The sequence below is a fragment of the Telmatherina bonti genome (genome assembly GCF_933228915.1).
Source record: "Telmatherina bonti genome assembly, chromosome: 20".
Classification (NCBI taxonomy): domain Eukaryota; kingdom Metazoa; phylum Chordata; class Actinopteri; order Atheriniformes; family Telmatherinidae; genus Telmatherina; species Telmatherina bonti.
Window position 1 is genome coordinate 2,041,799 of NC_136618.1, and position 27,713 is coordinate 2,069,511.

Here is a 27,713-nt window from a genome sequence, read left to right on the forward strand (position 1 = left end):
AGAGGGAATTCTGTTCCCTAATCATCTTCTCTGATCAGTGATCAAAAAATGATAAACAAACACATTTTTATTATTTCGTCTTTATTTTTGAGAATTTATCATTTCATTCAGCGGAAGGAACATTTTCCCTTTCAGGCCCAAATATTCCAGAATTCTATTCTGGAATATTGTGGAATATTCCGACCTGAAGTTTCCATGAAGCAGTTTCCATCAGTTTCCTAGAGAAGGTCCACAGAATCTACAAAGGCACTTTGTTAGGCTACAAACAGACCAGAACCCCACCAGAACCCGACCAGAACCCCACCAGAACCCCACCAGAACCTGACCAGAACTCCACTAGAACACTACCAGAACCCTGCCAGAACTTCACCAGAACCTGACCATAACTCCACCAGAACCCGAATAGAACTCTGCTAGAACTCCACCAGAACCAAAACTCTGATCCTAAATGTCTGATGAAAACAGTCCCAGCAAGCATCGGCCATAAAGTGCATTTTCATGACCCGGTCTCGGCCTGATAAGTACCACTCAGAACCAGGCCTCAGCTCAGGAAACCGGATTATTACGGGACATCAGCCCTGACGACGATCCAGAGCCGTCGGACCTGGCCCCAGAAGTTCTGGTTCCTTCCAAAAAACTTCACAACAGTTTTATTTAAGTAAAGAAGTTCTGATAAAACGGGTTTGGACCTGGTCCTGGTAAATCAGAACCAGGTGACATCAGGATGAAGAATCAACTAATCTGCTTCTGGATTCCCAGAATTCTGTCTTGTCTTGTTAACCTGCTGGGATCCAAAAACATCACGCGATGACGTCATCACACCATGATGTCATCACGTCATGATGTCATGACGCAACGATGATGAACCTGGCTGCGTGGGGGGGAGAACCAGACCTGGTTCAGGTCCAAACTGGTCTTTCTGTCAATGCAACGTCTCCGGACCTTTGTCTTTGATGAAAGATGACAAACCGTCAGCCATGGTGGTTCCGGTTAACAGGACCTCGGGATGTGGGAATCCCACTTGGTACTGAAACATAAAGGAATGTAGTTTTGATCCAGAGTGAAAGTTTCAGAGGGGCAGAACCACCTTAGTCCCCACAGGTCTCTGGTTCTGATCTGGAAACTTCTGGATCATTCTCACAAATGGTCACAGTTCTGGAACTGGACCGAACAGAGTCTTTCATGAGTCTCTCAGGAACCATCTGATCCGGTCCGGATCCAGCAGGAGGTTCTGGTGACATCAACAGACTTGACCGCGATGAGGAAGAGGAGGAGGAAGATCATTGTTGGTGTTGTGGTTTCTGGTGGGAAACCTGGAGGACCGGAGGAGACGAACTGAGGGAAGGACGGCACCAGCAGGCGGAAGATCGGACCGGCTGGACATCGCACCGTCCTCTGGAGGGGGGGGGAGAAATGATGAGTATTTAGGATTTAGCATGGAACTACTGTATCTTCCGCCATCGATATCGCCGTGTTTCAAGTCTAAATGATCGTCCTCAACGTCTGACATCTCGAACGGCACCACGTAATCCACACAAGTTGTTCATCTGCATGTCTCCGTCAACGCGGGTTGTCTACACGCCTTGTCTACACGCGTCGTCCGTCTACACGCCTTGTCTACACGCCTCGTCCGTCTACATGCCTTGTCTACACGCCTCGTCCGTCTACATGCCTTGTCTACACGCCTCGTCCGTCTACACGCCTTGTCTACACGCGTCGTCCGTCTACACGCCTTGTCTACACGCCTCGTCCGTCTACACGCCTTGTCTACACGCCTCGTCCGTCTACATGCCTTGTCTACACGCCTCGTCCGTCTACACGCCTTGTCTACACGCCTTGTCTACACGCCTCGTCCGTCTACATGCCTTGTCTACACGCCTCGTCCGTCTACATGCCTTGTCTACACGCCTTGTCTACACGCGTCGTCCATCTACACGCCTTGTCTACACGCGTCGTCCGTCTACACGCCTTGTCTACACGCCTTGTCTACACGCGTCGTCCATCTACACGCCTTGTCTACACGCGTCGTCCATCTACACGCCTTGTCTACACGCGTCGTCCGTCTACATGCCTTGTCTACACGCCTCGTCCGTCTACATGCCTTGTCTACATGCCTTGTCTACACGCCTCGTCCGTCTACACGCCTTGTCTACACGCCTTGTCTACACGCCTCGTCCGTCTACATGCCTTGTCTACACGCCTCGTCCGTCTACATGCCTTGTCTACACGCCTTGTCTACACGCGTCGTCCATCTACACGCCTTGTCTACACGCCTCGTCCGTCTACATGCCTTGTCTACACGCCTCGTCCGTCTACATGCCTTGTCTACACGCCTTGTCTACACGCGTCGTCCATCTACACGCCTTGTCTACACGCGTCGTCCGTCTACATGCCTTGTCTACACGCCTCGTCCGTCTACACGCCTTGTCTACACGCCTCGTCCGTCTACACGCCTCGTCCGTCTACATGCCTTGTCTACACGCCTCGTCCGTCTACATGCCTTGTCTACACGCCTTGTCTACACGCGTCGTCCATCTACACGCCTTGTCTACACGCGTCGTCCGTCTACACGCCTTGTCTACACGCGTCGTCCGTCTACACGCCTTGTCTACACGCCTCGTCCGTCTACATGCCTTGTCTACACGCCTTGTCTACACGCGTCGTCCGTCTACATGCCTTGTCTACACGCCTTGTCTACACGCGTCGTCCATCTACACGCCTTGTCTACACGCCTCGTCCGTCTACATGCCTTGTCTACACGCCTTGTCTACACGCCTTGTCTACACGCCTTGTCTACACGCGTCGTCCGTCTACACGCCTTGTCTACACGCGTCGTCCGTCTACATGCCTTGTCTACACGCCTTGTCTACACGCGTCGTCCGTCTACACGCCTTGTCTACACGCCTCGTCCGTCTACACGCGTCGTCCGTCTACACGCCTTGTCTACACGCCTCGTCCGTCTACATGCCTTGTCTACACGCCTTGTCTACACGCGTCGTCCGTCTACACGCCTTGTCTACACGCGTCGTCCGTCTACATGCCTTGTCTACACGCCTTGTCTACACGCGTCGTCCGTCTACACGCCTTGTCTACACGCCTCGTCCGTCTACATGCCTTGTCTACACGCCTCGTCCGTCTACATACCTTGTCTACACGCCTTGTCTACACGCCTTGTCTACACGTGTCGTCCGTCTACACGCCTTGTCTACACGCCTCGTCCGTCTACATGCCTTGTCTACACGCCTCGTCCGTCTACATGCCTTGTCTACACGCCTCGTCCGTCTACATGCCTTGTCTACACGCCTCGTCCGTCTACATGCCTTGTCTACACGCCTCGTCCGTCTACATGCCTTGTCTACACGCCTCGTCCGTCTACATGCCTTGTCTACACGCCTTGTCTACACGCCTCGTCCGTCTACATGCCTTGTCTACACGCCTCGTCCGTCTACATGCCTTGTCTACACGCCTCGTCCGTCTACATGCCTTGTCTACACGCCTCGTCCGTCTACATGCCTTGTCTACACGCCTCGTCCGTCTACATGCCTTGTCTACACGCCTCGTCCGTCTACATGCCTTGTCTACACGCCTCGTCCGTCTACATGCCTTGTCTACACGCCTTGTCTACACGCGTCATCCGTCTACATGTCTTGTATACCCGTGTCATCCATCTACACGCCTTGTCTACACGTGTCGACTGTCTACACGCCTTGTCTACATGTGTTGTCCGTCTCGTTCCAGCCTTGTCTAGAGAGTTTACACTGTCAGTCAGATCAGAACCAAAATGAAAAACTGGCTTCTGGTATGAACAAGTACGAACTAAACCCAGCACTACCCGATGAAACCCTTTAACATGTACATATTTTCCATGTTTATGTGTTTCCTCACCCAGCATCCTCCGGCAGGTCCTGGTCAGCCTCTGCAGCGGATGACTCCACACCAGCTTCTGCACTGCTGTCACTGCCTGGAGCCAACGGAAAACACGGAGACCTGGGGCTCACAGAGTCGCTGCTGACACACAGGAAACACACAACCCAATAGGAAGTAAAACCGAGTAGGAACAAAAACCACAAGAAACTAAAACCACCAGGAACCAAAACCACCAGGAACTAAAACCACATGGAACTAAAACCACCAGGAACTAAAACCACATGGAACTAAAACCACCAGGAACTAAAACCACCAGGAACAAAAACCACAAGAAACTAAAACCACCAGGAACCAAAACCACCAGGAACTAAAACCACATGGAACTAAAACCACCAGGAACTAAAACCACATGGAACTAAAACCACCAGGAACTAAAACCACCAGGAACTAAAACCACATGGAACTAAAACCACCAGGAACTAAAACCACCAGGAACTAAAACCACATGGAACTAAAACCACCAGGAACTAAAACCACCAGGAACTAAAACCACATGGAACTAAAACCACCAGGAACTAAAACCACCAGGAACTAAAACCACAAGGAACTAAAACCACAAGAAACTAAAACCACCAGGAACTAAAACCACAAGGAACTAAAACCACAAGAAACTAAAACCACCAGGAACTAAAACCACATGGAACTAAAACCACATGGAACTAAAACCATAAGGAACTAAAACCAAAAGGAACTAAAACCACAAGGAACTAAAACCGAGTAGGAACTAAAACCACATGGAACTAAAACCACATGGAACTAAAACCATAAGGAACTAAATCCAAAAGGAACTAAAACCACAAGGAAGTAAAACCGAGTAGGAACCAAAACCACAAGGAACTAAAACTGAGTAGGAACCAAAACCACATGGAACTAAAACCATAAGGAACTAAAACCAAAAGGAACCAAAACCACCAGGAACTAAAACCGAGTAGGAACCAAAACCACAAGGAACTAAAACTGAGTAGGAACCAAAACCACATGGAACTAAAACCACCAGGAACTAAAACCACCAGGAACTAAAACCACAAGGAACTAAAACCACAAGGAACCAAAACCACAAGGAATCAAAACCACAAGGAACCAAAACCAAAAGGAATCAAAACCACAAGGAACTAAAACCAAAAGCAACTAAAACCACAAGGAACCAAAACCACAAGGAACCAAAACCATAAGGAACTAAAACCACAAGGAACTAAAACCACATGGAACTAAAACCACCAGGAACTAAAACCACAAGGAACTAAAACCAAAAGCAACTAAAACCACAAGGAACCAAAACCACAAGGAACCAAAACCATAAGGAACTAAAACCACAAGGAACTAAAACCACATGGAACTAAAACCACCAGGAACTAAAACCACATGGAACTAAAACCAAAAGGAACCAAAACCACAAGGAACTAAAACCGAGTAGGAACCAAAACCATAAGGAACCAAAACCACCAGGAACCAAAACCCCAAGGAACTAAAACCGAGTAGGAACCAAAACCACAAGGAACTAAAACCGAGTAGGAACCAAAACCATAAGGAACCAAAACCACCAGGAACCAAAACCCCAAGGAACTAAAACCGAGTAGGAACCAAAACCATAAGGAACTAAAACCACCAGGAACCAAAACCCCAAGGAACTAAAACCGAGTAGGAACCAAAACCATAAGGAACTAAAACCACCAGGAACCAAAACCCCAAGGAACTAAAACCGAGTAGGAACCAAAACCATAAGGAACTAAAACCACCAGGAACTAAAACCACCAGGAACCAAAACCACAAGGAACTAAAACCGAGTAGGAACTAAAACCACCAGGAACTAAAACCACCAGGAACCAAAACCACCAGGAACCAAAACCCCAAGGAACTAAAACCTGGGGGATGTGTTTAGGAATGCACTAACTTGAGATGTTTCTCCAGCAGCAGGATGGTCTTCTCTCTCTCCTCCAGCTTCCTCTTCAGGGAGGAGATCTCCTTGTGCTTCTCCAGCAGCTCCTTCTGCAGACGGTAGTTACTATCCTCCAGTGTCTCGCAGAAAGCCTGGAAATAGAAACACCACAACACTGATGAACCAGGACCAGGACCAGGACCAGGATCAGGACCAGGATCGGTTTGCTCACCCTGCTCTCCTCCAGACTATCAAAAGGTCCAGGTGGATCATCCAGACACAGAAACTCCCTCACTGCCAGGCTGGAACAGAAGACCAGGGTCGTGTTTTCACCGGTTCAAATGAAAATACCTGATGTTACACCCACCATCCATCCACCTCATCAGCACAGCTGTTTAACTGATTAGCCAATCACAGGGCAGCAGCTCAAACTGTGCATCAGGGTTTTGGGTTGCTGGTCTAAGTTTTTAACACACGGTCCGCCCTGGAACCCCCAGTACCCCAGGTGGTACACAGGTACACAAGGCGTATAGACGGACTAGAAAGTGACCCTGATGACGTAGGCGGGACTAGAAGGTGACCCTGATTAAGGAGGCGGGACTAGAAGGTGACATGATGAAGAAGGCAGAACTAGAAGGTGGCCTGATGAAGGGGCGGGACTAGAAGGTGACCCTGATTAAGGAGGCGGGACTAGAAGGTGGCCTGATGAAGGGACGGGACTAGAAGGTGGCCTGATGAAGGGGCGGGACTAGAAGGTGGCCTGATGAAGGGGCGGGACTAGAAGGTGGCCTGATGAAGGGGCGGGACTAGAAGGTGGCCTGATGAAGGGACGGGACTAGAAGGTGGCCTGATGAAGGGACGGGACTAGAAGGTGGCCTGATGAAGGGGCGGGACTAGAAGGTGGCCTGATGAAGGGGCGGGACTAGAAGGTGGCCTGATGAAGGGGCAGGACTAGAAGGTGGCCTGATGAAGGGGCGGGACTAGAAGGTGGCCTGATGAAGGGGCAGGACTAGAAGGTGGCCTGATGAAGGGGCGGGACTAGAAGGTGACATGATGAAGAAGGCAGAACTAGAAGGTGGCCTGATGAAGTAGGCGGGACTACAAGGTGACTCTGATGAAGTAGGCGGGACTAGAAGGTGACCCTGATGAAGGATGCGGGACTAGAAGGTGACCCTGATGAAGGATGCGGGACTAGAAGGTGACCCTGATGAATGAGGCGGGACTAGAAGGTGGCCTGATGAAGGGGGTGGGACTACAAGGACTAGAAGGTGGCCTGATGAAGTAGGCGGGACTACAAGGTGACTGATGAAGTAGGCGGGACTAGAAGGTGACCCTGATGAAGGATGCGGGACTAGAAGGTGACTCTAATGAAGTAGGCGGGACTAGAAGGTGACCCTGATGAATGAGGCGGGACTAGAAGGTGACCCTGATGAAGGATGCGGGACTAGAAGGTGACCCTGATGAATGAGGCGGGACTAGAAGGTGGCCTGATGAAGGGGGTGGGACTACAAGGACTAGAAGGTGGCCTGATGAAGTAGGCGGGACTACAAGGTGACTGATGAAGTAGGCGGGACTAGAAGGTGACCCTGATGAAGGATGCGGGACTAGAAGGTGACTCTAATGAAGTAGGCGGGACTAGAAGGTGACCCTGATGAATGAGGCTGGACTAGAAGGTGGCCTGATGAAGGAGGCTGGACTAGAAGGTAGTTTGATGAAGGAGGCGGGATTAAAACAGTAGTTTAATTAAGGAGGCGGGACTAGAAGGTAGTTTGATGAAGTAGGCGGGACTGGATGTGATGAACCAACCAGTTTGCCACGTCTTTGTGGGCCACCAGGTTCTGGAGGAAGGCCTGCAAACCCAGCTGCCGGTCTTCCAGGAAGTCGCTGTCGTAGTTGTCCTTGAACCACCTCTTAGGAGGCAGAGACAGGCGGAAGGCAGGAAACATGTCTTTCAACTGTAAACACGCACGCACGCACACACACAAACACACACACACACACACACACACACACACACACACACACGTCAGAAACACATAACCAGAGATTTTCCTACGTCCACAGGCTTCAGCTACCGACATCATCATCTTCATCACCATCATCATCATCACCATGATCATCACAATCATCATCATCACAATTATCATCATCACAATTATCATCATCACCATCATCACAATCATCATCATCATCATCACAATCATCATCATCATCATCATCATCATCGCCATCATCAATCATCATCATCACAATCATCATCATCATCACAATTATCATCATCATCATCACAATCATCATCATCACCATCATCATCATCATCATCATCGCCATCATCAATCATCATCATCACAATCATCATCATCATCGCCATCATCATCATCATCACCATCATCACAATCATCATCATCACAATCATCATCGTCACCATCATCATCATCATCATCACAATCATCATCCTCACCATCATCATCACCATCATCACAATCATCACCATCATCATCATCATCGCCATCACCATCATCATCATCACAATCATCACCATCACCATCATCACAATCATCATCACCATCATCATCATCACAATCATCATCGTCACCATCATCATCATCACAATCATCACCATCACCATCATCACAATCATCATCATCACCATCATCATCATCACAATCATCATCGTCACCATCATCATCATCACCACCATCATCACAATCATACTCATCACCATCATCATCATCATCGCCATCACCATCACCATCATCATCATCACAATCATCATCTTCACCATCATCACCATCATCATCATCACCATCATCATCATCACAATCATCTTCACCATCATCATCATCACCATCACCATCATCATCGCCATCACCATCATCATCATCACCTTCATCATCATCATCACCATCATCATCATCATCACAATCATCATCACCATCACCATCATCATCGCCATCACCATCATCATCATCACAATCATCATCGTCACCATCATCATCATCACCACCATCATCACAATCGTACTCATCACCATCATCATCATCACAATCATCATCATCACCATCATCATCATCACAATCATCGTCACCATCATCATCATCACAATCATCACCATCACCACAATCATCATCGTCACAATCATACTCATCACCATCATCATCATCATCGCCATCACCATCATCATCATCATCATCATCATCTTCACCATCATCATCATCACCATCATCATCATCATCGCCATCACCATCATCATCATCACAATCATCATCGTCACCATCATCATCATCACCACCATCATCACAATCATACTCATCACCATCATCATCATCATCGCCATCACCATCATCATCATCACAATCATCATCATCACCATCATCATCATCACAATCATCATCTTCAACATCATCATCATCTCCATCATCATCGCCATCACCATCATCATCATCACAATCATCTTCACCATCATCATCATCACCATCACCATCATCATCATCACAATCATCATCATCACCATCATCATCGCCATCACCATCATCATCATCACCATCATCATCGCCATCACCATCATCATCATCATCATCATCATCGCCATCACCATCATCATCATCATCATCATCATCATCATCACAATCATCATCATCACCATCATCATCGCCATCACCATCATCATCATCACAATCATCACCATCACCATCATCATCGCCATCACCATCATCATCATCACCATCATCATCATCACCATCATCATCGCCATCACCATCATCATCATCACCATCATCATCATCACCATCACCATCATCATCATCACCATCATCATCGCCATCACCATCATCGCCATCACCATCATCATCATCACAATCATCATCATCACCATCATCATCATCACCATCATCGCCATCACCATCATCATCATCACAATCATCTTCACCATCATCATCGCCATCACCATCATCATCATCACCATCATCATCGCCATCACCATCATCATCATCATCATCATCACAATCATCATCATCACCATCATCATCGCCATCACCATCATCATCATCACAATCATCACCATCACCATCATCATCGCCATCACCATCATCATCATCACAATCATCATCATCACCATCATCACAATCATCACCATCATCATCATTATAAAGAATCATTAATGCCATCATGCAAAACAACATTCTGCTGAGAAACTGCCACAGTTTAACGCTTCATTGAATACAGCCATAGGGTGGAGGTGTCTCCACCCACACCGTGTGGCTGATGAGCACAGTGAGGCTCCTGACAGCTGGGTCCAGTAAGGCCCACCGGTGGAACCATGTGGTCGCAGTACGTCTTCAGCTGGGCTGACATGAGGACCCTGAGGAACCTGAGGATCTTTGAGGAACATGGGGAACCTGAGGAACCTGAGGATCCTTGAGGAACCTGAGGAACATGTGGAACTTGAGGAACATGAGGAACCTGAGATCCTTGAGGAACATGAGGAACCTGAGGAACCTGAGGATCCTTGAGGAACATGAGGAACCTGAGGATCCTTGAGGAACCTGAGGAACATGTGGAACTTGAGGAACATGAGGAACCTGAGATCCTTGAGGAACCTGAGGAACATGAGGAACCTGAGGATCTTTGAGGAACATGGGGAACCTGAGGATCCTTGAGGAACATGAGGAACCTGAGGATCCTTGAGGAACATGGGGAAACTGAGGAACCTGAGGATCCTTGAGGAACATGGGGAACCTGAGGATCCTTGAGGAACCTGAGGAACATGGGGAACCTGAGGATCCTTGAGGAACCTGAGGAACATGAGGAACCTGAGGATCTTTGAGGAACATGGGGAACCTGAGGATCCTTGAGGAACATGAGGAACCTGAGGATCCTTGAGGAACATGGGGAACCTGAGGATCCTTGAGGAACCTGAGGAACATGGGGAACCTGAGGATCCTTGAGGAACATGGGGAACCTGAGGATCCTTGAGGAACCTGAGGAACATAAAGGAACCTGAGGATCCTTGAGGAACCTGAGGATCCTTGAGGAACCTGAGGAACATGGGGAACCTGAGGAACCTGAGGATCCTTGAGGAACATGAGGAACCCGAGGATCCTTGAGGAACCTTGAGGAGCCTGAGGATCCTTGAGGAACCTTAAGAACATGAGGAACCCGAGGAACCTGAGGAACATGAGGATCCTTGAGGAACCTAAGGAGCCTGAGGATCCTTGAGGAACCTGAGGATCCTTTGAGGAACCTGAGGATCCTTGAGGAACCTGAGGAACATGAGGAACCTGAGGATCCTTGAGGAACCTGAGGAACATGAGGATCCTTGAGGAACATGGGGAACCTGAGCATCCTTGAGGAACCTGAGGAACCTGAGGATCCTTTGAGGAACCTGAGGAACCTGAGGATCCTTGAGGAACCTGAGGAACATGAGGAACCTGAGGATCCTTGAGGAACCTGAGGAACATGAGGATCCTTGAGGAACATGGGGAACCTGAGCATCCTTGAGGAACCTGAGGAACATGGGGAACCTGAGGATCCTCGAGGAACCTGAGGAACATGGGGAACCTGAAGAACATGGGGAACCTGAGGATCCTTGAGGAACCTGAGGAACATGGGGAACCTGAGGAGCCTGAGGATCCTTGAGGAACCTGAGGATCCTTGAGGAACCTGAGGAACCTGAGTAACGCCAGTAAAACCAAAGCCGCCAGATGAACTCGGGCCGGTCGAACATCCACCAATCAGAAAGCTGACAGAGGAGGATTAAGGTCAGCTGATGTGTCACATGACCAGAGAGAAACTCACCTTATCATTGAGTCTGGAGAAGTCTGTATATCGTCTGAAAACAACCCAGCTCTCATCCAAAGTCTTCCTCACCAGGATCTTATAAACCTACAGCACAGAAATGACAGTTTAACGACGTCCATCTGAACAGGGTTAGACCGGTTTAACAGCTGGAACCCGGAGATTTTAGTCCAGATTTTAGAACATCTCCATGACGTTTCAATCTATTTTAATATGCGAGTCCAGAAGGGCTAGAAATAATCAATCATTTTCCACAAACCGTTCATTCACGTTGTATTGATCCTCTCAGATCAGCCTCTGACAGACACAAGCCAAAAGAGAAAGCTCCGCCCCATGTCCTGCAGGCTGCGTCTGATTGGTCAGCTGCTTGGAGTAGTTATACTGCGCAGTGAAGGTGGGCGTTTCTTCTCAATGACCAATCACTTTACAGCATAACGACTAGTCTGTTCTTTTATCTTACACATCTGTTACCACGGTAACATGATAGTTACATCATCAGCAGGCTAACTGATTGAATGATGCTACATGCTAACTAGATAATGCTCATAGACTCTATATAAAAGATGGGCGGAGCCTCCGTGACATCACTCGTAAGTTTCTGAAGAGCTGAATTGAAGCACGGTGGGCGGTTCCTACCGTCCCCATGTTGGCAGCGTAATGCACGCCGTCTCGCCTGGAAAATACAAATATGGGCAAAGAGGTGGAGCTGAGAGGGGGGCTGTGAGCGTCATGGTGGATGACATCGAGCGAACTCCAAGCTTTCTGTAGCTCCGAGCTAACCCCGAGATAACAGGAGCTAACCAGCTAACGGAGGTAAGCGGGCTAAAGCTAAGTAACGTTGTTAACCGGCTAAAAACCGCGGTTGTTCAACGTTCTTCTGACTTGAAGCTGGAGATCGGGTACCTGTCAATCAAAAGGACACGCCCCTAAATAGGCAGAACTTCAAGATTAAACTACTTTTAAACGGGCGAGTTAGAAAAAATTCACTCCTCACACAGTTGTCATGAAGGTAAACCTGACCTATTAAACCTAAAATGGATTTTTGTACCAGGCTGTAAACATGTTTATTCCTGCTGTAAACATGTTTATTTCTGCTGTAAGCATGTTTATTTCTGCTGTAAACATGTTTATTTCTGCTGTTTATTTCTGCTGTAAACATGTTTATTTCTGCTGTTTATTTCTGCCGTAAACATGTTTATTTCTGCCGTAAACATGTTTATTTCTGCTGTAAACATGTTTATTCCTGCTGTAAACATGTTTATTCCTGCTGTAAACATGTTTATTTCTGCTGTAAGCATGTTTATTTCTGCTGTAAACATGTTTATTTCTGCCGTAAACATGTTTATTTCTGCCGTAAACATGTTTATTTCTGCTGTAAACATGTTTATTCCTGCTGTAAACATGTTTATTCCTGCTGTAAACATGTTTATTTCTGCTGTAAGCATGTTTATTTCTGCTGTAAACATGTTTATTTCTGCTGTGAAGTTGGTCTTTTTAACATGGGAGTCTATGGGGATTTGCTCTGTTTCGCAGCCCCTAGTGGATGAAGGGGGAACTGCAGTTTTAATAGGCTTCACTTTTAATTGGCGGAGGTTGCCGCTTGATGATGCTAAATGTTAACTGGATGATGCTACAGACTGCTTGGATGATGCTACATGCTAACTGGATGATGCTACATACTGCTTGGATGATGCTATATGCTACCTGGATGATGCTATATGCTACCTGGATGATGCTACATGCTAACTGGATGATGCTACATACTGCTTGGATGATGCTACTTGCTAACTGGATGATGCTACATACTGCTTGGATGATGCTAGATGCTAACTGGATGATGCTACATACTGCTTGGATGATGCTACTTGCTAACTGGATGATGCTACATACTGCTTGGATGATGCTACATGCTAACTGGATGATGCTACATACTGCTTGGATGATGCTACTTGCTAACTGGATGATGCTACATACTGCTTGGATGATGCTACATGCTAACTGGATGATGCTACATACTGCTTGGATGATGCTAGATGCTAACTGGATGATGCTACATGCTAACTGGATGATGCTATGTGCTGATTGGATAATCCCTCTACGTGATTGTACCGTGAACTTGGCCCTTTCCTCCATGACTTCATAGCCTAGCACCGTTGGGGTGATGGGCCGGTCCTCCACCTGTGGCGTCCCTGCAGGGTCTGATGCAGATCGGGGGCAGCTGGAGTACTGCACACAGGGCTCCAAAGTCCCGTTCATCCTGGTTGCAGAGTTATGAAGGGGTGGTGGTGTCCGGCTGCGCTCATTTCTGTCCACATAGCAGGATGTACGCAGAGAACCAAACCCTTTGTTGCATCCCTCTTCGGTTGCCCTGGCAACGGGAGATGAGGACTCCGAACTGGTGGAGACGTTTCCCAGAGATGCAGTTCGCTGTGGACGTCTCAGCTTGTTGCCTGATGAGGTTCTGTCCATGGGGACTGGGACAGGTACGAAGGGAGACGCCATGTTCCTGAGAAGCTCCTGAGGCCACCACGGTTGTCAGTAAGCCTTCACACCAACACCGATCTGGTCCTGGTCCCGGTCGAGCTGATGACCATAAGGTTAGAAACTTTTAAATGAGCTCTGGTGTAAAATAAGATTTAAATCTGCTGTAGTTTGTAAATGACTCGCAGGTGGATTAGTGATGATAGATCTGATTTTATTCATGTTTTATGATGCTGGACACAGTCCGTCAGCACCATGAGGATCAATAACCCTGAGGTCTAGTTGCTCTCAGAGGTTCAAAGTGATCGGCTGGAGATAAACCAGGACGAAGATGTGTGCAGGTTCAAATCAATCCCAGTTCATTCAAAGAATCTATCATACTGATCGATCAGTTCGTGATTAGTGGAGCTCAACTCTCACCTTACACGAATACTTTTCCTTTTCTTTTTCTAAGGACTTTATCAAAAACAATGTTTTATCTCCCACAATAAATTTAGACCATCATGAAGCAAAACGGCGCTGTCTGACGCACGTCTCCATCACCGTAACCTGACCCACATGTCCATCACCGTAACGGACCTGTCTGACCCACGTGTCCATCACCGTAATGGAGCTGTCTGACCCATGTGTCCATCACCGTAATGGAGCTGTCTGACCCACATGTCCATCAATGTAACGGAGCTGTCTGACCCACGTGTCCATCAATGTAACGGAGCTGTCTGACCCACATGTCCATCACCGTAATGGAGCTGTCTGACCCACATGTCCATCAATGTAACGGAGCTGTCTGACCCACATGTCCATCACCGTAACGGACCTGTCTGACCCACATGTCCATCAATGTAACGGAGCTGTCTGACCCAAGTGTCCATCAATGTAACGGAGCTGTCTGACCCAAGTGTCCATCAATGTCACGGAGCTGTCTGACCCATATGTCCATCAATGTAAAGGAGCTGTCTGACCGACGTGTCCATCAATGTAACGGAGCTGTCTGACCCAAGTGTCCATCAATGTAACGGAGCTGTCTGACCCACATGTCCATCACCGTAATGGAGCTGTCTGACCCACATGTCCATCAATGTAACGGAGCTGTCTGACCCACATGTCCATCAATGTAACGGAGCTGTCTGACCCACATGTCCATCACCGTAATGGAGCTGTCTGACCCACATGTCCATCACTGTAATGGAGCTGTCTGACCCACATGTCCATCACCATAATGGAACTGTCTGACCCACATGTCCATCAATGTAACGGAGCTGTCTGACCCACATGTCCATCAATGTAACGGAGCTGTCTGACCCACGTCTCTATCAATGTAACGGAGCTGTCTGACCCACATGTCCATCAATGTAACGGAGCTGTCTGACCCACGTGTCCATCAATGTAACGGAGCTGTTTGACCCACATGTCCATCAACGTAACGGAGCTGTCTGACCCACATGTCCATCAATGTAACGGAGCTGTCTGACCTACATGTCCATCAATGTAACGGAGCTGTCTGACCCACGTCTCTATCAATGTAACGGAGCTGTCTGACCCACGTGTCCATCAATGTAACGGAGCTGTCTGACCCACATGTCCATCACCGTAATGGAGCTGTTTGACCCACATGTCCATCAACGTAATGGAGCTGTCTGACCCACATGTCCATCACTGTAATGGAGCTGTCTGACCCACATGTCCATCAATGTAATGGAGCTGTCTGACCCACATTTCCATCAATGTAACGGAGCTGTCTGACCCACATGTCCATCACCGTTACGGAGTTGTCTGACCCACGTGTCCATCACCGTTACAGAGCTGTCTGACCCACATGTCCATCACCGTTACGGAGCTGTCTTAACCCACATTTCTAATAATGTAACGGAGCTGTCTGACCCACGTGTCCATCACCGTTACGGAGCTGTCTGACCCACATGTCCATCAATGTTACGGAGCTGTCTGACCCACATGTCCATCAATGTAATGGAGCTGTCTGACCCACATGTCCATCAATGTAACGGAGCTGTCTGACCCACATGTCCATCAATGTAACGGAGCTGTCTGACCCACGTGTCCATCAATGTAACGGAGCTGTCTGACCCACATGTCCATCAATGTTACGGACCTGTCTGACCCACATGTCCATCACCGTTACGGAGTTGTCTGACCCACGTGTCCATTACCGTTACACAGCTGTCTGACCCACATGTCCATCACCGTTACGGAGCTGTCTTAACCCACATTTCTAATAATGTAACGGAGCTGTCTGACCCACGTCTCCATCACCGTTACGGAGCTGTCTGACCCACATGTCCATCAATGTAACGGAGCTGTCTGACCCACATGTCCATCAATGTAACGGAGCTGTCTGACCCACATGTCCATCAATGTAACGGAGCTGTCTGACCCACGTGTCCATCAATGTAACGGAGCTGTCTGACCCACATGTCTATCAATGTTACGGACCTGTCTGACCCACATGTCCATCACCGTAATGGAGCTGTTTGACCCACATGTCCATCAACGTAATGGAGCTGTCTGACCCACATGTCCATCACTGTAATGGAGCTGTCTGACCCACATGTCCATCACTGTAACGGAGCTGTCTGACCCACATGTCCATCACTGTAACGGACCTGTCTGACCCACATGTCCATCACCGTAATGGAGCTGTTTGACCCACATGTCCATCAACGTAATGGAGCTGTCTGACCCACATGTCCATCAATGTAACGGAGCTGTCTGACCCACATGTCCATCAATGTTACGGACCTGTCTGACCCACATGTCCATCACTGTAACGGAGCTGTCTGACCCACATGTCCATCACTGTAATGGAGCTGTCTGACCCACATGTCCATCACTGTAATGGAGCTGTCTGACCCACATGTCCATCACCGTTACGGAGCTGTCTTAACCCACATTTCTAATAATCTAACGGAGCTGTCTGACCCACGTGTCCATCAATGTAACGGAGCTGTTTGACCCACATGTCCATCAATGTAACGGAGCTGTCTGACCCACATGTCCATCACCGTTACGGAGCTGTCTGACCCACATGTCCATCACCGTTACGGAGCTGTCTGACCCACGTGTCCATCAATGTAACGGAGCTGTCTGACCCACATGTCCATCAATGTTACGGACCTGTCTGACCCACATGTCCATCACCGTAATGGAGCTGTTTGACCCACATGTCCATAAACGTAATGGAGCTGTCTGACCCACATGTCCATCAACGTAATGGAGCTGTCTGACCCACATGTCCATCACTGTAATGGAGCTGTCTGACCCACATGTCCATCACTGTAACGGAGCTGTCTGACCCACATGTCCATCACTGTAATGGAGCTGTCTGACCCACATGTCCATCAATGTTACGGAGCTGTCTGACCCACGTGTCCATCACCGTTACGGAGCTGTCTGACCCACATGTCCATCAATGTTACGGAGCTGTCTGACCCACATGTCCATCAATGTAACGGAGCTGTCTGACCCACGTGTCCATCACCGTTACGGAGCTGTCTGACCCACGTGTCCATCAATGTAACGGAGCTGTCTGACCCACACGTCCATCAATGTAACGGAGCTGTCTGACCCACACGTCCATCAATGTAACGGAGCTGTCTGACCCACGTGTCCATCAATGTAACGGAGCCGTCTGACCCACATGTCCATCAATGTAACGGAGCTGTCTGACCCACATGTCCATCAATGTAACGGAGCTGTCTGACCCACATGTCCATCACCGTTACGGAGTTGTCTGACCCACGTGTCCATCACCGTTACAGAGCTGTCTGACCCACATGTCCATCACCGTTACGGAGCTGTCTTAACCCACATTTCTAATAATGTAACGGAGCTGTCTGACCCACATGTCCATCAATGTAATGGAGCTGTCTGACCCACATGTCCATCAATGTAACGGAGCTGTCTGACCCACATGTCCATCAATGTAACGGAGCTGTCTGACCCACATGTCCATCACCGTAATGGAGCTGTCTGACCCACATGTCCATCACCGTAATGGAGCTGTCTGACCCACATGTCCATCAATGGAACGGAGCTGTCTGACCCACGTGTCCATCAATGTAACGGAGCTGTCTGACCCACATGTCCATCACCGTTACGGAGCTGTCTGACCCACATGTCCATCACTGTAATGGAGCTGTCTGACCCACATGTCCATCACTGTAATGGAGCTGTCTGACCCACATGTCCATCAATGTTACGGAGCTGTCTGACCCACGTGTCCATCACCGTTACGGAGCTGTCTGACCCACATGTCCATCAATGTTACGGAGCTGTTTGACCCACATGTCCATCAATGTAACGGAGCTGTCTGACCCACGTGTCCATCACCGTTACGGAGCTGTCTGACCCACGTGTCCATCAATGTAACGGAGCTGTCTGACCCACATGTCCATCAATGTAACGGAGCTGTCTGACCCATGTGTCCATCAATGTAACGGAGCCGTCTGACCCACATGTCCATCAATGTAACGGAGCTGTCTGACCCACATGTCCATCAATGTAACGGAGCTGTCTGACCCACATGTCCATCACCGTAATGGAGCTGTCTGACCCACATGTCCATCACCGTAATGGAGCTGTCTGACCCACATGTCCATCACCGTTACGGAGCTGTCTGACCCACATGTCCATCAACGTAACGGAGCTGTCTGACCCACATGTCCATCAATGTAACGGAGCTGTCTGACCCACATGTCCATCAATGTAACGGAGCTGTCTGACCCACGTCTCTATCAATGTAACGGAGCTGTCTGACCCACATCTCTATCAATGTAACGGAGCTGTCTGACCCACGTGTCCATCAATGTAACGGAGCTGTCTGACCCACATGTCCATCACCGTAATGGAGCTGTTTGACCCACATGTCCATCAACGTAATGGAGCTGTCTGACCCACATGTCCATCACTGTAATGGAGCTGTCTGACCCACATTTCCATCAATGTAACGGAGCTGTCTGACCCACATGTCCATCACCGTTACGGAGTTGTCTGACCCACGTGTCCATCACCGTTACAGAGCTGTCTGACCCACATGTCCATCACCGTTACGGAGCTGTCTTAACCCACATTTCTAATAATGTAACGGAGCTGTCTGACCCACGTGTCCATCACCGTTACGGAGCTGTCTGACCCACATGTCCATCAATGTTACGGAGCTGTCTGACCCACATGTCCATCAATGTAATGGAGCTGTCTGACCCACATGTCCATCAATGTAACGGAGTTGTCTGACCCACGTGTCCATTACCGTTACACAGCTGTCTGACCCACATGTCCATCACCGTTACGGAGCTGTCTTAACCCACATTTCTAATAATGTAACGGAGCTGTCTGACCCACGTGTCCATCACCGTTACGGAGCTGTCTGACCCACATGTCCATCAATGTAACGGAGCTGTCTGACCCACATGTCCATCACCGTTACGGAGCTGTCTTAACCCACATTTCTAATAATGTAACGGAGCTGTCTGACCCACGTGTCCATCACCGTTACGGAGCTGTCTGACCCACATGTCCATCAATGTAACGGAGCTGTCTGACCCACATGTCCATCAATGTAACGGAGCTGTCTGACCCACATGTCCATCAATGTAACGGAGCTGTCTGACCCACGTGTCCATCAATGTAACGGAGCTGTCTGACCCACATGTCTATCAATGTTACGGACCTGTCTGACCCACATGTCCATCACCGTAATGGAGCTGTTTGACCCACATGTCCATCAACGTAATGGAGCTGTCTGACCCACATGTCCATCACTGTAATGGAGCTGTCTGACCCACATGTCCATCACTGTAACGGAGCTGTCTGACCCACATGTCCATCACTGTAACGGACCTGTCTGACCCACATGTCCATCAATGTAACGGAGCTGTCTGACCCACATGTCCATCAATGTAACGGAGCTGTCTGACCCACATGTCCATCAATGTTACGGACCTGTCTGACCCACATGTCCATCACTGTAACGGAGCTGTCTGACCCACATGTCCATCACTGTAATGGAGCTGTCTGACCCACATGTCCATCACTGTAATGGAGCTGTCTGACCCACATGTCCATCACCGTTACGGAGCTGTCTTAACCCACATTTCTAATAATCTAACGGAGCTGTCTGACCCACGTGTCCATCAATGTAACGGAGCTGTCTGACCCACATGTCCATCAATGTAACGGAGCTGTCTGACCCACATGTCCATCACCGTTACGGAGCTGTCTGACCCACATGTCCATCACCGTTACGGAGCTGTCTGACCCACGTGTCCATCAATGTAACGGAGCTGTCTGACCCACATGTCCATCAATGTTACGGACCTGTCTGACCCACATGTCCATCACCGTAATGGAGCTGTTTGACCCACATGTCCATAAACGTAATGGAGCTGTCTGACCCACATGTCCATCACTGTAATGGAGCTGTCTGACCCACATGTCCATCACTGTAACGGAGCTGTCTGACCCACATGTCCATCACTGTAATGGAGCTGTCTGACCCACATGTCCATCAATGTTACGGAGCTGTCTGACCCACGTGTCCATCACCGTTACGGAGCTGTCTGACCCACATGTCCATCAATGTTACGGAGCTGTCTGACCCACATGTCCATCAATGTAACGGAGCTGTCTGACCCACGTGTCCATCACCGTTACGGAGCTGTCTGACCCACGTGTCCATCAATGTAACGGAGCTGTCTGACCCACACGTCCATCAATGTAACGGAGCTGTCTGACCCACACGTCCATCAATGTAACGGAGCTGTCTGACCCACGTGTCCATCAATGTAACGGAGCCGTCTGACCCACATGTCCATCAATGTAACGGAGCTGTCTGACCCACATGTCCATCAATGTAACGGAGCTGTCTGACCCACATGTCCATCACCGTTACGGAGTTGTCTGACCCACGTGTCCATCACCGTTACAGAGCTGTCTGACCCACATGTCCATCACCGTTACGGAGTTGTCTGACCCACGTGTCCATCACCGTTACAGAGCTGTCTGACCCACATGTCCATCACCGTTACGGAGCTGTCTGACCCACATGTCCATCAATGTAACGGAGCTGTCTGACCCACATGTCCATCACCGTAATGGAGCTGTCTGACCCACATGTCCATCACCGTAATGGAGCTGTCTGACCCACATGTCCATCAATGGAACGGAGCTGTCTGACCCACGTGTCCATCAATGTAACGGAGCTGTCTGACCCACATGTCCATCAATGTAACGGAGCTGTCTGACCCACATGTCCATCACTGTAATGGAGCTGTCTGACCCACATGTCCATCACCGTTACGGAGCTGTCTGACCCACATGTCCATCAATGTTACGGAGCTGTTTGACCCACATGTCCATCAATGTAACGGAGCTGTCTGACCCACGTGTCCATCACCGTTACGGAGCTGTCTGACCCACGTGTCCATCAATGTAACGGAGCTGTCTGACCCACATGTCCATCAATGTAACGGAGCTGTCTGACCCATGTGTCCATCAATGTAACGGAGCCGTCTGACCCACATGTCCATCAATGTAACGGAGCTGTCTGACCCATGTGTCCATCAATGTAACGGAGCCGTCTGACCCACATGTCCATCAATGTAACGGAGCTGTCTGACCCACATGTCCATCACCGTAATGGAGCTGTCTGACCCACATGTCCATCACCGTAATGGAGCTGTCTGACCCACATGTCCATCACCGTTACGGAGCTGTCTGACCCACATGTCCATCACCGTTACGGAGCTGTCTGACCCACGTGTCCATCAATGGAACGGAGCTGTCTGACCCACGTGTCCATCAATGTAACGGAGCTGTCTGACCCACATGTCCATCAATGTTACGGACCTGTCTGACCCACATGTCCATCACCGTAATGGAGCTGTTTGACCCACATGTCCATCAACGTAATGGAGCTGTCTGACCCACATGTCCATCACTGTAATGGAGCTGTCTGACCCACATGTCCATCAATGTTACGGAGCTGTCTGACCCACGTGTCCATCACCGTTACGGAGCTGTCTGACCCACATGTCCATCAATGTTACGGAGCTGTCTGACCCACATGTCCATCAATGTTACGGAGCTGTCTGACCCACATGTCCATCAATGTAACGGAGCTGTCTGACCCACATGTCCATCAATGTAACGGAGCTGTCTGACCCACATGTCCATCAATGTAACGGAGCTGTCTGACCCACGTCTCTATCAATGTAACGGAGCTGTCTGACCCACATGTCCATCAATGTAACGGAGCTGTCTGACCCACATGTCCATCAATGTAACGGAGCTGTCTGACCCACATGTCCATCAATGTAACGGAGCTGTCTGACCCACATGTCCATCACCGTAATGGAGCTGTCTGACCCACATGTCCATCAATGTAACGGAGCTGTCTGACCCACATGTCCATCACCGTAATGGAGCTGTCTGACCCACATGTCCATCACCGTAATGGAGCTGTGTGACCCACATGTCCATCAACGTAATGGAGCTGTCTGACCCACATGTCCATCACTGTAATGGAGCTGTCTGACCCACATGTCCATCACTGTAACGGAGCTGTCTGACCCACATGTCCATCACCGTAATGGAGCTGTCTGACCCACATGTCCATCACCGTAATGGAGCTGTGTGACCCACATGTCCATCAACGTAATGGAGCTGTCTGACCCACATGTCCATCACTGTAATGGAGCTGTCTGACCCACATGTCCATCACCGTAACGGAGCTGTCTGACCCACATGTCCATCACCGTTACGGAGCTGTCTGACCCACGTGTCCATCAATGTAACGGAGCTGTCTGACCCACGTGTCCATCACCGTTACGGAGCTGTCCTAACCCACATTTCTAATAATGTAATGGAGCTGTCTGACCCACGTCTCCATCACCGTTACGGAGCTGTCTGACCCACATGTCCATCAATGTTACGGAGCCGTCTGAAACACATGTCCATCAATGTAACGGAGCTGTCTGACCCACGTGTCCATCACCGTTACGGAGCTGTCTGACCCAGGTGTCCATCAATGTTACGGAGCTGTCTGACCCACATGTCCATCACCGTAATGGAGCTGTCTGACCCACATGTCCATCAATGTAATGGAGCTGTCTGACCCACATGTCCATCACCAAAATGGAACTGTCTGACCCACATGTCCATCAATGTAACGGAGCTGTCTGACCCACATGTCCATCAATGTAACGGAGCTGTCTGACCCACATGTCCATCAATGTAACGGAGCTGTCTGACCCACGTGTCCATCAATGTAACGGAGCTGTCTGACCCACATGTCCATCACCGTAATGGAGCTGTTTGACCCACATGTCCATCAACGTAATGGAGCTGTCTGACCCACGTGTCCATCACCGTTACGGAGCTGTCTGACCCACATGTCCATCACCGTAATGGAGCTGTTTGACCCACATGTCCATCAACGTAATGGAGCTGTCTGACCCACGTGTCCATCACCGTTACGGAGCTGTCTGACCCACGTGTCCATCAATGTAACGGAGCTGTCTGACCCACATGTCCATCAATGTAACGGAGCTGTCTGACCCACATGTCTATCAATGTAACGGAGCTGTCTGACCCACATGTCCATCAATGTAACGAAGCTGTCTGACCCACATGTCCATCACCGTAATGGAGCTGTCTGACCCACATGTCCATCACCGTAATGGAGCTGTTTGACCCACATGTCCATCAACGTAATGGAGCTGTCTGACCCACATGTCCATCACTGTAATGGAGCTGTCTGACCCACATGTCCATCAATGTTACGGAGCTGTCTGACCCACATGTCCATCACCGTTACGGAGCTGTCTGACCCACGTGTCCATCACCGTTACGGAGCTGTCCTAACCCACATTTCTAATAATGTAACGGAGCTGTCTGACCCACATGTCCATCACCGTTACGGAGCTGTCTGACCCACATGTCCATCACCGTAATGGAGCTGTTTGACCCACATGTCCATCACTGTAATGGAGCTGTCTGACCCACATGTCCATCAATGTTACGGAGCTGTCTGACCCACATGTCCATCACCGTTACGGAGCTGTCTGACCCACGTGTCCATCACCGTTACGGAGCTGTCCTAACCCACATTTCTAATAATGTAACGGAGCTGTCTGACCCACATGTCCATCACCGTTACGGAGCTGTCTGACCCACGTGTCCATCACCGTAATGGAGCTGTCTGACCCACATGTCCATCAATGTAACGGAGCTGTCTGACCCACATGTCCGTCACCGTTACGGACCTGTCTGACCCACATGTCCATCAATGTAACGGAGCTGTCTGACCCACATGTCCATCACCGTAACGGAGCTGTCTGACCCACATGTCCATCACCGTTACGGAGCTGTCTGACCCACGTGTCCATCAATGTAACGGAGCTGTCTGACCCACATGTCCATCAATGTAACGGAGCTGTCTGACCCACGTGTCCATCAATGTAACGGAGCTGTCTGACCCACATGTCCATCACCGTAATGGAGCTGTCTGACCCACGTGTCCATCAATGTAACGGAGCTGTCTGACCCACATGTCCATCAATGTAACGGAGCTGTCTGACCCACATGTCCATCAATGTAACGGAGCTGTCTGACCCACATGTCCATCAATGTAACGGAGCTGTCTGACCCACGTGTCCATCACCGATTACGGAGCTTTCCTAACCCACATTTCTAATAATGTAAGGGAGCTGTCTGACCCACGTCTCCATCACCGTTACGGAGCTGTCTGACCCACATGTCCATCACCGTAATGGAGCTGTCTGACCCACATGTCCATCAATGTAACGGAGCTGTCTGACCCACATGTCCATCACCGTAATGGAGCTGTCTGACCCACATGTCCATCACCGTAATGGAGCTGTCTGACCCACATGTCCATCAATGTTACGGAGCTGTCTGACCCACATGTCCATCAATGTAACGGAGCTGTCTGACCCACATGTCCATCAATGTAACGGAGCTGTCTGACCCACATGTCCATCAATGTAACGGAGCTGTCTGACCCACATATCCATCACCGTAATGGAGCTGTCTGACCCACATGTCCATCACCGTAATGGAGCTGTCTGACCCACATGTCCATCAATGTAACGGAGCTGTCTGACCCACATATCCATCACCGTTACGGAGCTGTCTGACCCACATGTCCATCACCGTTACGGAGCTGTCTGACCCACGTGTCCATCAATGTAACGGAGCTGTCTGACCCACATGTCCATCAATGTAACGGAGCTGTCTGACCCACGTGTCCATCACCGTAACGGAGCTGTCTGACCCACATGTCCATCACCGTAATGGAGCTGTCTGACCCACGTGTCCATCAATGTAACGGAGCTGTCTGACCCACATGTCCATCAATGTAACGGAGCTGTCTGACCCACATGTCCATCAATGTAACGGAGCTGTCTGACCCACGTGTCCATCACCGATTACGGAGCTTTCCTAACCCACATTTCTAATAATGTAAGGGAGCTGTCTGACCCACGTCTCCATCACCGTTACGGAGCTGTCTGACCCACATGTCCATCACCGTAATGGAGCTGTCTGACCCACATGTCCATCACCGTAATGGAGCTGTCTGACCCACATGTCCATCACCGTAATGGAGCTGTCTGACCCACATGTCCATCAATGTTACGGAGCTGTCTGACCCACATGTCCATCAATGTAACGGAGCTGTCTGACCCACATGTCCATCAATGTAACGGAGCTGTCTGACCCACATGTCCATCACCGTAATGGAGCTGTCTGACCCACATGTCCATCAATGTAACGGAGCTGTCTGACCCACATGTCCATCACCGTTACGGAGCTGTCTGACCCACGTGTCCAACACGCGCTGACCGGAAGGAGACATGCTAACGCACTGTTAGTCAGCTAGCCAACTAGGACGGACAGCTAACATGACGCAAACTAAAAGGACACCTTTTACATTCTGTTCAGATGTCTTTACCTTCTACAGTCTGCCTTCATCACACATAAAAGAGCCAGTATGTTGTTGTCCTGAGCTTGTTTATCCGCTCCGTTCCTTTCGTGTCCCTCTGTTGATTTCTCCTCCATCCGTTGTGACGATGCTCCAACACGTCCATGTGGGGGCGCTGTTTTACACGTTCACCCAAATATACACACACACACACACACATATATATATATATATATATATATATATATATATATATATATATATATATATATATATATATATATATATATATATATATATATATATATATAAATTCAAGCTAAGATCATCACCATCATCATCTGCTGGTTTAACTCTTAACACTCCAGGTGCCATCCAACCCAACCAGTGGAAACGGAGGTGGACAGATCTGGTGGAGGTTTCAGGGTTAACTAACAGCTTGTTTAAAGAAAAGAAATCAGTTGGGATGAACGTAGAGTCAGGCCAAGCCGAGCAGAACAAGAACAGATATATTTAGTCCTCAAACTGTCACCAGAACCAGAGAAGCGTGCTGAATAATAGAGCTGCAGAGTTAAAAGGTTTTCTCTGTCTTTCTTTGATTTGGTGCCACTGAGACGACGGCGAGTCTGGTGTCATCATGAAACTTAATCTGGTCTATATCTATATCTATCTATATATATATAAATATATATATATATAATTAAATTAATTAATTAGTTCATGAATGTAAATTAAAGAAAGAGTCCACCGAAGTCAAGAGCAAGCAGCAACTATTCCCGTATGTTGTTCATCATACGGTTATAATAACCGTATGATGACTGTAGATCTATTGAAAGTAGATCGTGTGGAATTACATTTCACAAGGTTGAATCATAATTTATTTAACCAGATAAAAACAGATAAATACAAATGCATCAAACCTGTTAGTATCAAATTTTTTTATACATTTATTTATTTTGCAGCTACTTCATGTCTTTGTTAAATAACATGTAAAAATATTTTAGCACGTAGTTTTTTAATGTTTGACAGTGATCTGTATCATAACAATATCTCTGTCCTTTGTAAGAAACCAAACTGGGAGAAAAATCAGGTAAAAATAGGTGAATTGATTGTTGTGGTTGGACCTACACCTTAGAGATAAATGGAGACCCACCCAAGATGGCGGCGAGATGAGACGTCAGCGCGAAGAGGCAGCGTGATGCGGTGTCTATGTGTATTATGTCTATGTACAACACGGTATTATAGACCGTGTGCACGGTACAACATCTGCACACACACACACACCCCCACACCCACACACACAAAACCAAACAAGAAAGGACTTTTTGTCTGCAATTCGGTAAACCAACGCAACAACACGCTGATTGTAGATTTATGTGAAACCAAAGAACGTTGTCCGCTGTTTGATGGTTAAAATATTAAAATGGAAAGATTAAAATGAGTGAAAAATATTCTGTCATTTGCTGCCAATAAATATAAATGTTAAAATAGAAATTAATCAAAAAGTAACATTTAAAAATTAAAAAATTAAAATAAAATGGAACAAAATTAATGGGCAACTTCAGACCCATCTCAAGGCTTTTATTTCTGAAATTTCATAAAAAAGTTGTCTATACTCAACTCAAGCTGTTTTTAGAGGAACATGATGTTCTGGAAGTGTTTCAGTCTGGTTTT

At 48.5% G+C, this 27,713-nt stretch overlaps 1 protein-coding gene across 2 annotated transcripts; it reads right to left on the minus strand.

Annotated features, from left to right (window-relative positions):
* Positions 1 to 259: 259 nt before the first annotated feature.
* snx16 (sorting nexin 16) lies at positions 260 to 26,198 on the minus strand. 2 transcript variants are annotated; one of them, XM_079259675.1, is made up of 8 exons: positions 26,070 to 26,198; positions 13,709 to 14,182; positions 11,600 to 11,686; positions 7,610 to 7,758; positions 6,036 to 6,105; positions 5,819 to 5,955; positions 3,886 to 4,005; positions 260 to 1,395 (listed from the first exon to the last, which is right to left on the minus strand). In XM_079259675.1, exons 2-8 carry the CDS (start codon positions 14,099 to 14,101, stop codon positions 1,281 to 1,283), a joined length of 1,071 nt encoding a protein of 356 aa, XP_079115801.1. In that variant the 5' UTR covers positions 14,102 to 14,182; positions 26,070 to 26,198; the 3' UTR covers positions 260 to 1,280. The 2 variants fall into 2 exon arrangements, with proteins under 2 accessions (XP_079115801.1, XP_079115800.1); XM_079259674.1 differs by having other exon boundaries at positions 3,886 to 4,008.
* Between the last annotated feature and the right edge of the window lie 1,515 nt (positions 26,199 to 27,713).

What these genes read in the sequence shown, in the direction of transcription:
- snx16 (XM_079259674.1), bottom strand. Translation starts at nt 14,101, where the DNA reads ATGGCGTCTCCCTTCGTACCTGTCCCAGTCCCCATGGACAGAACCTCA. An exon ending in AGGAAAGGGCCAAGTTCACG is followed by an intron (nt 11,687 to 13,708) that starts GTACAATCACGT and finishes TCTGTGCTGTAG; the next exon opens with GTTTATAAGATCCTGGTGAG. An exon ending in CTGCTGGAGAAACATCTCAA is followed by an intron (nt 4,009 to 5,818) that starts GTTAGTGCATTC and finishes CCTGTGTGTCAG; the next exon opens with CAGCGACTCTGTGAGCCCCA.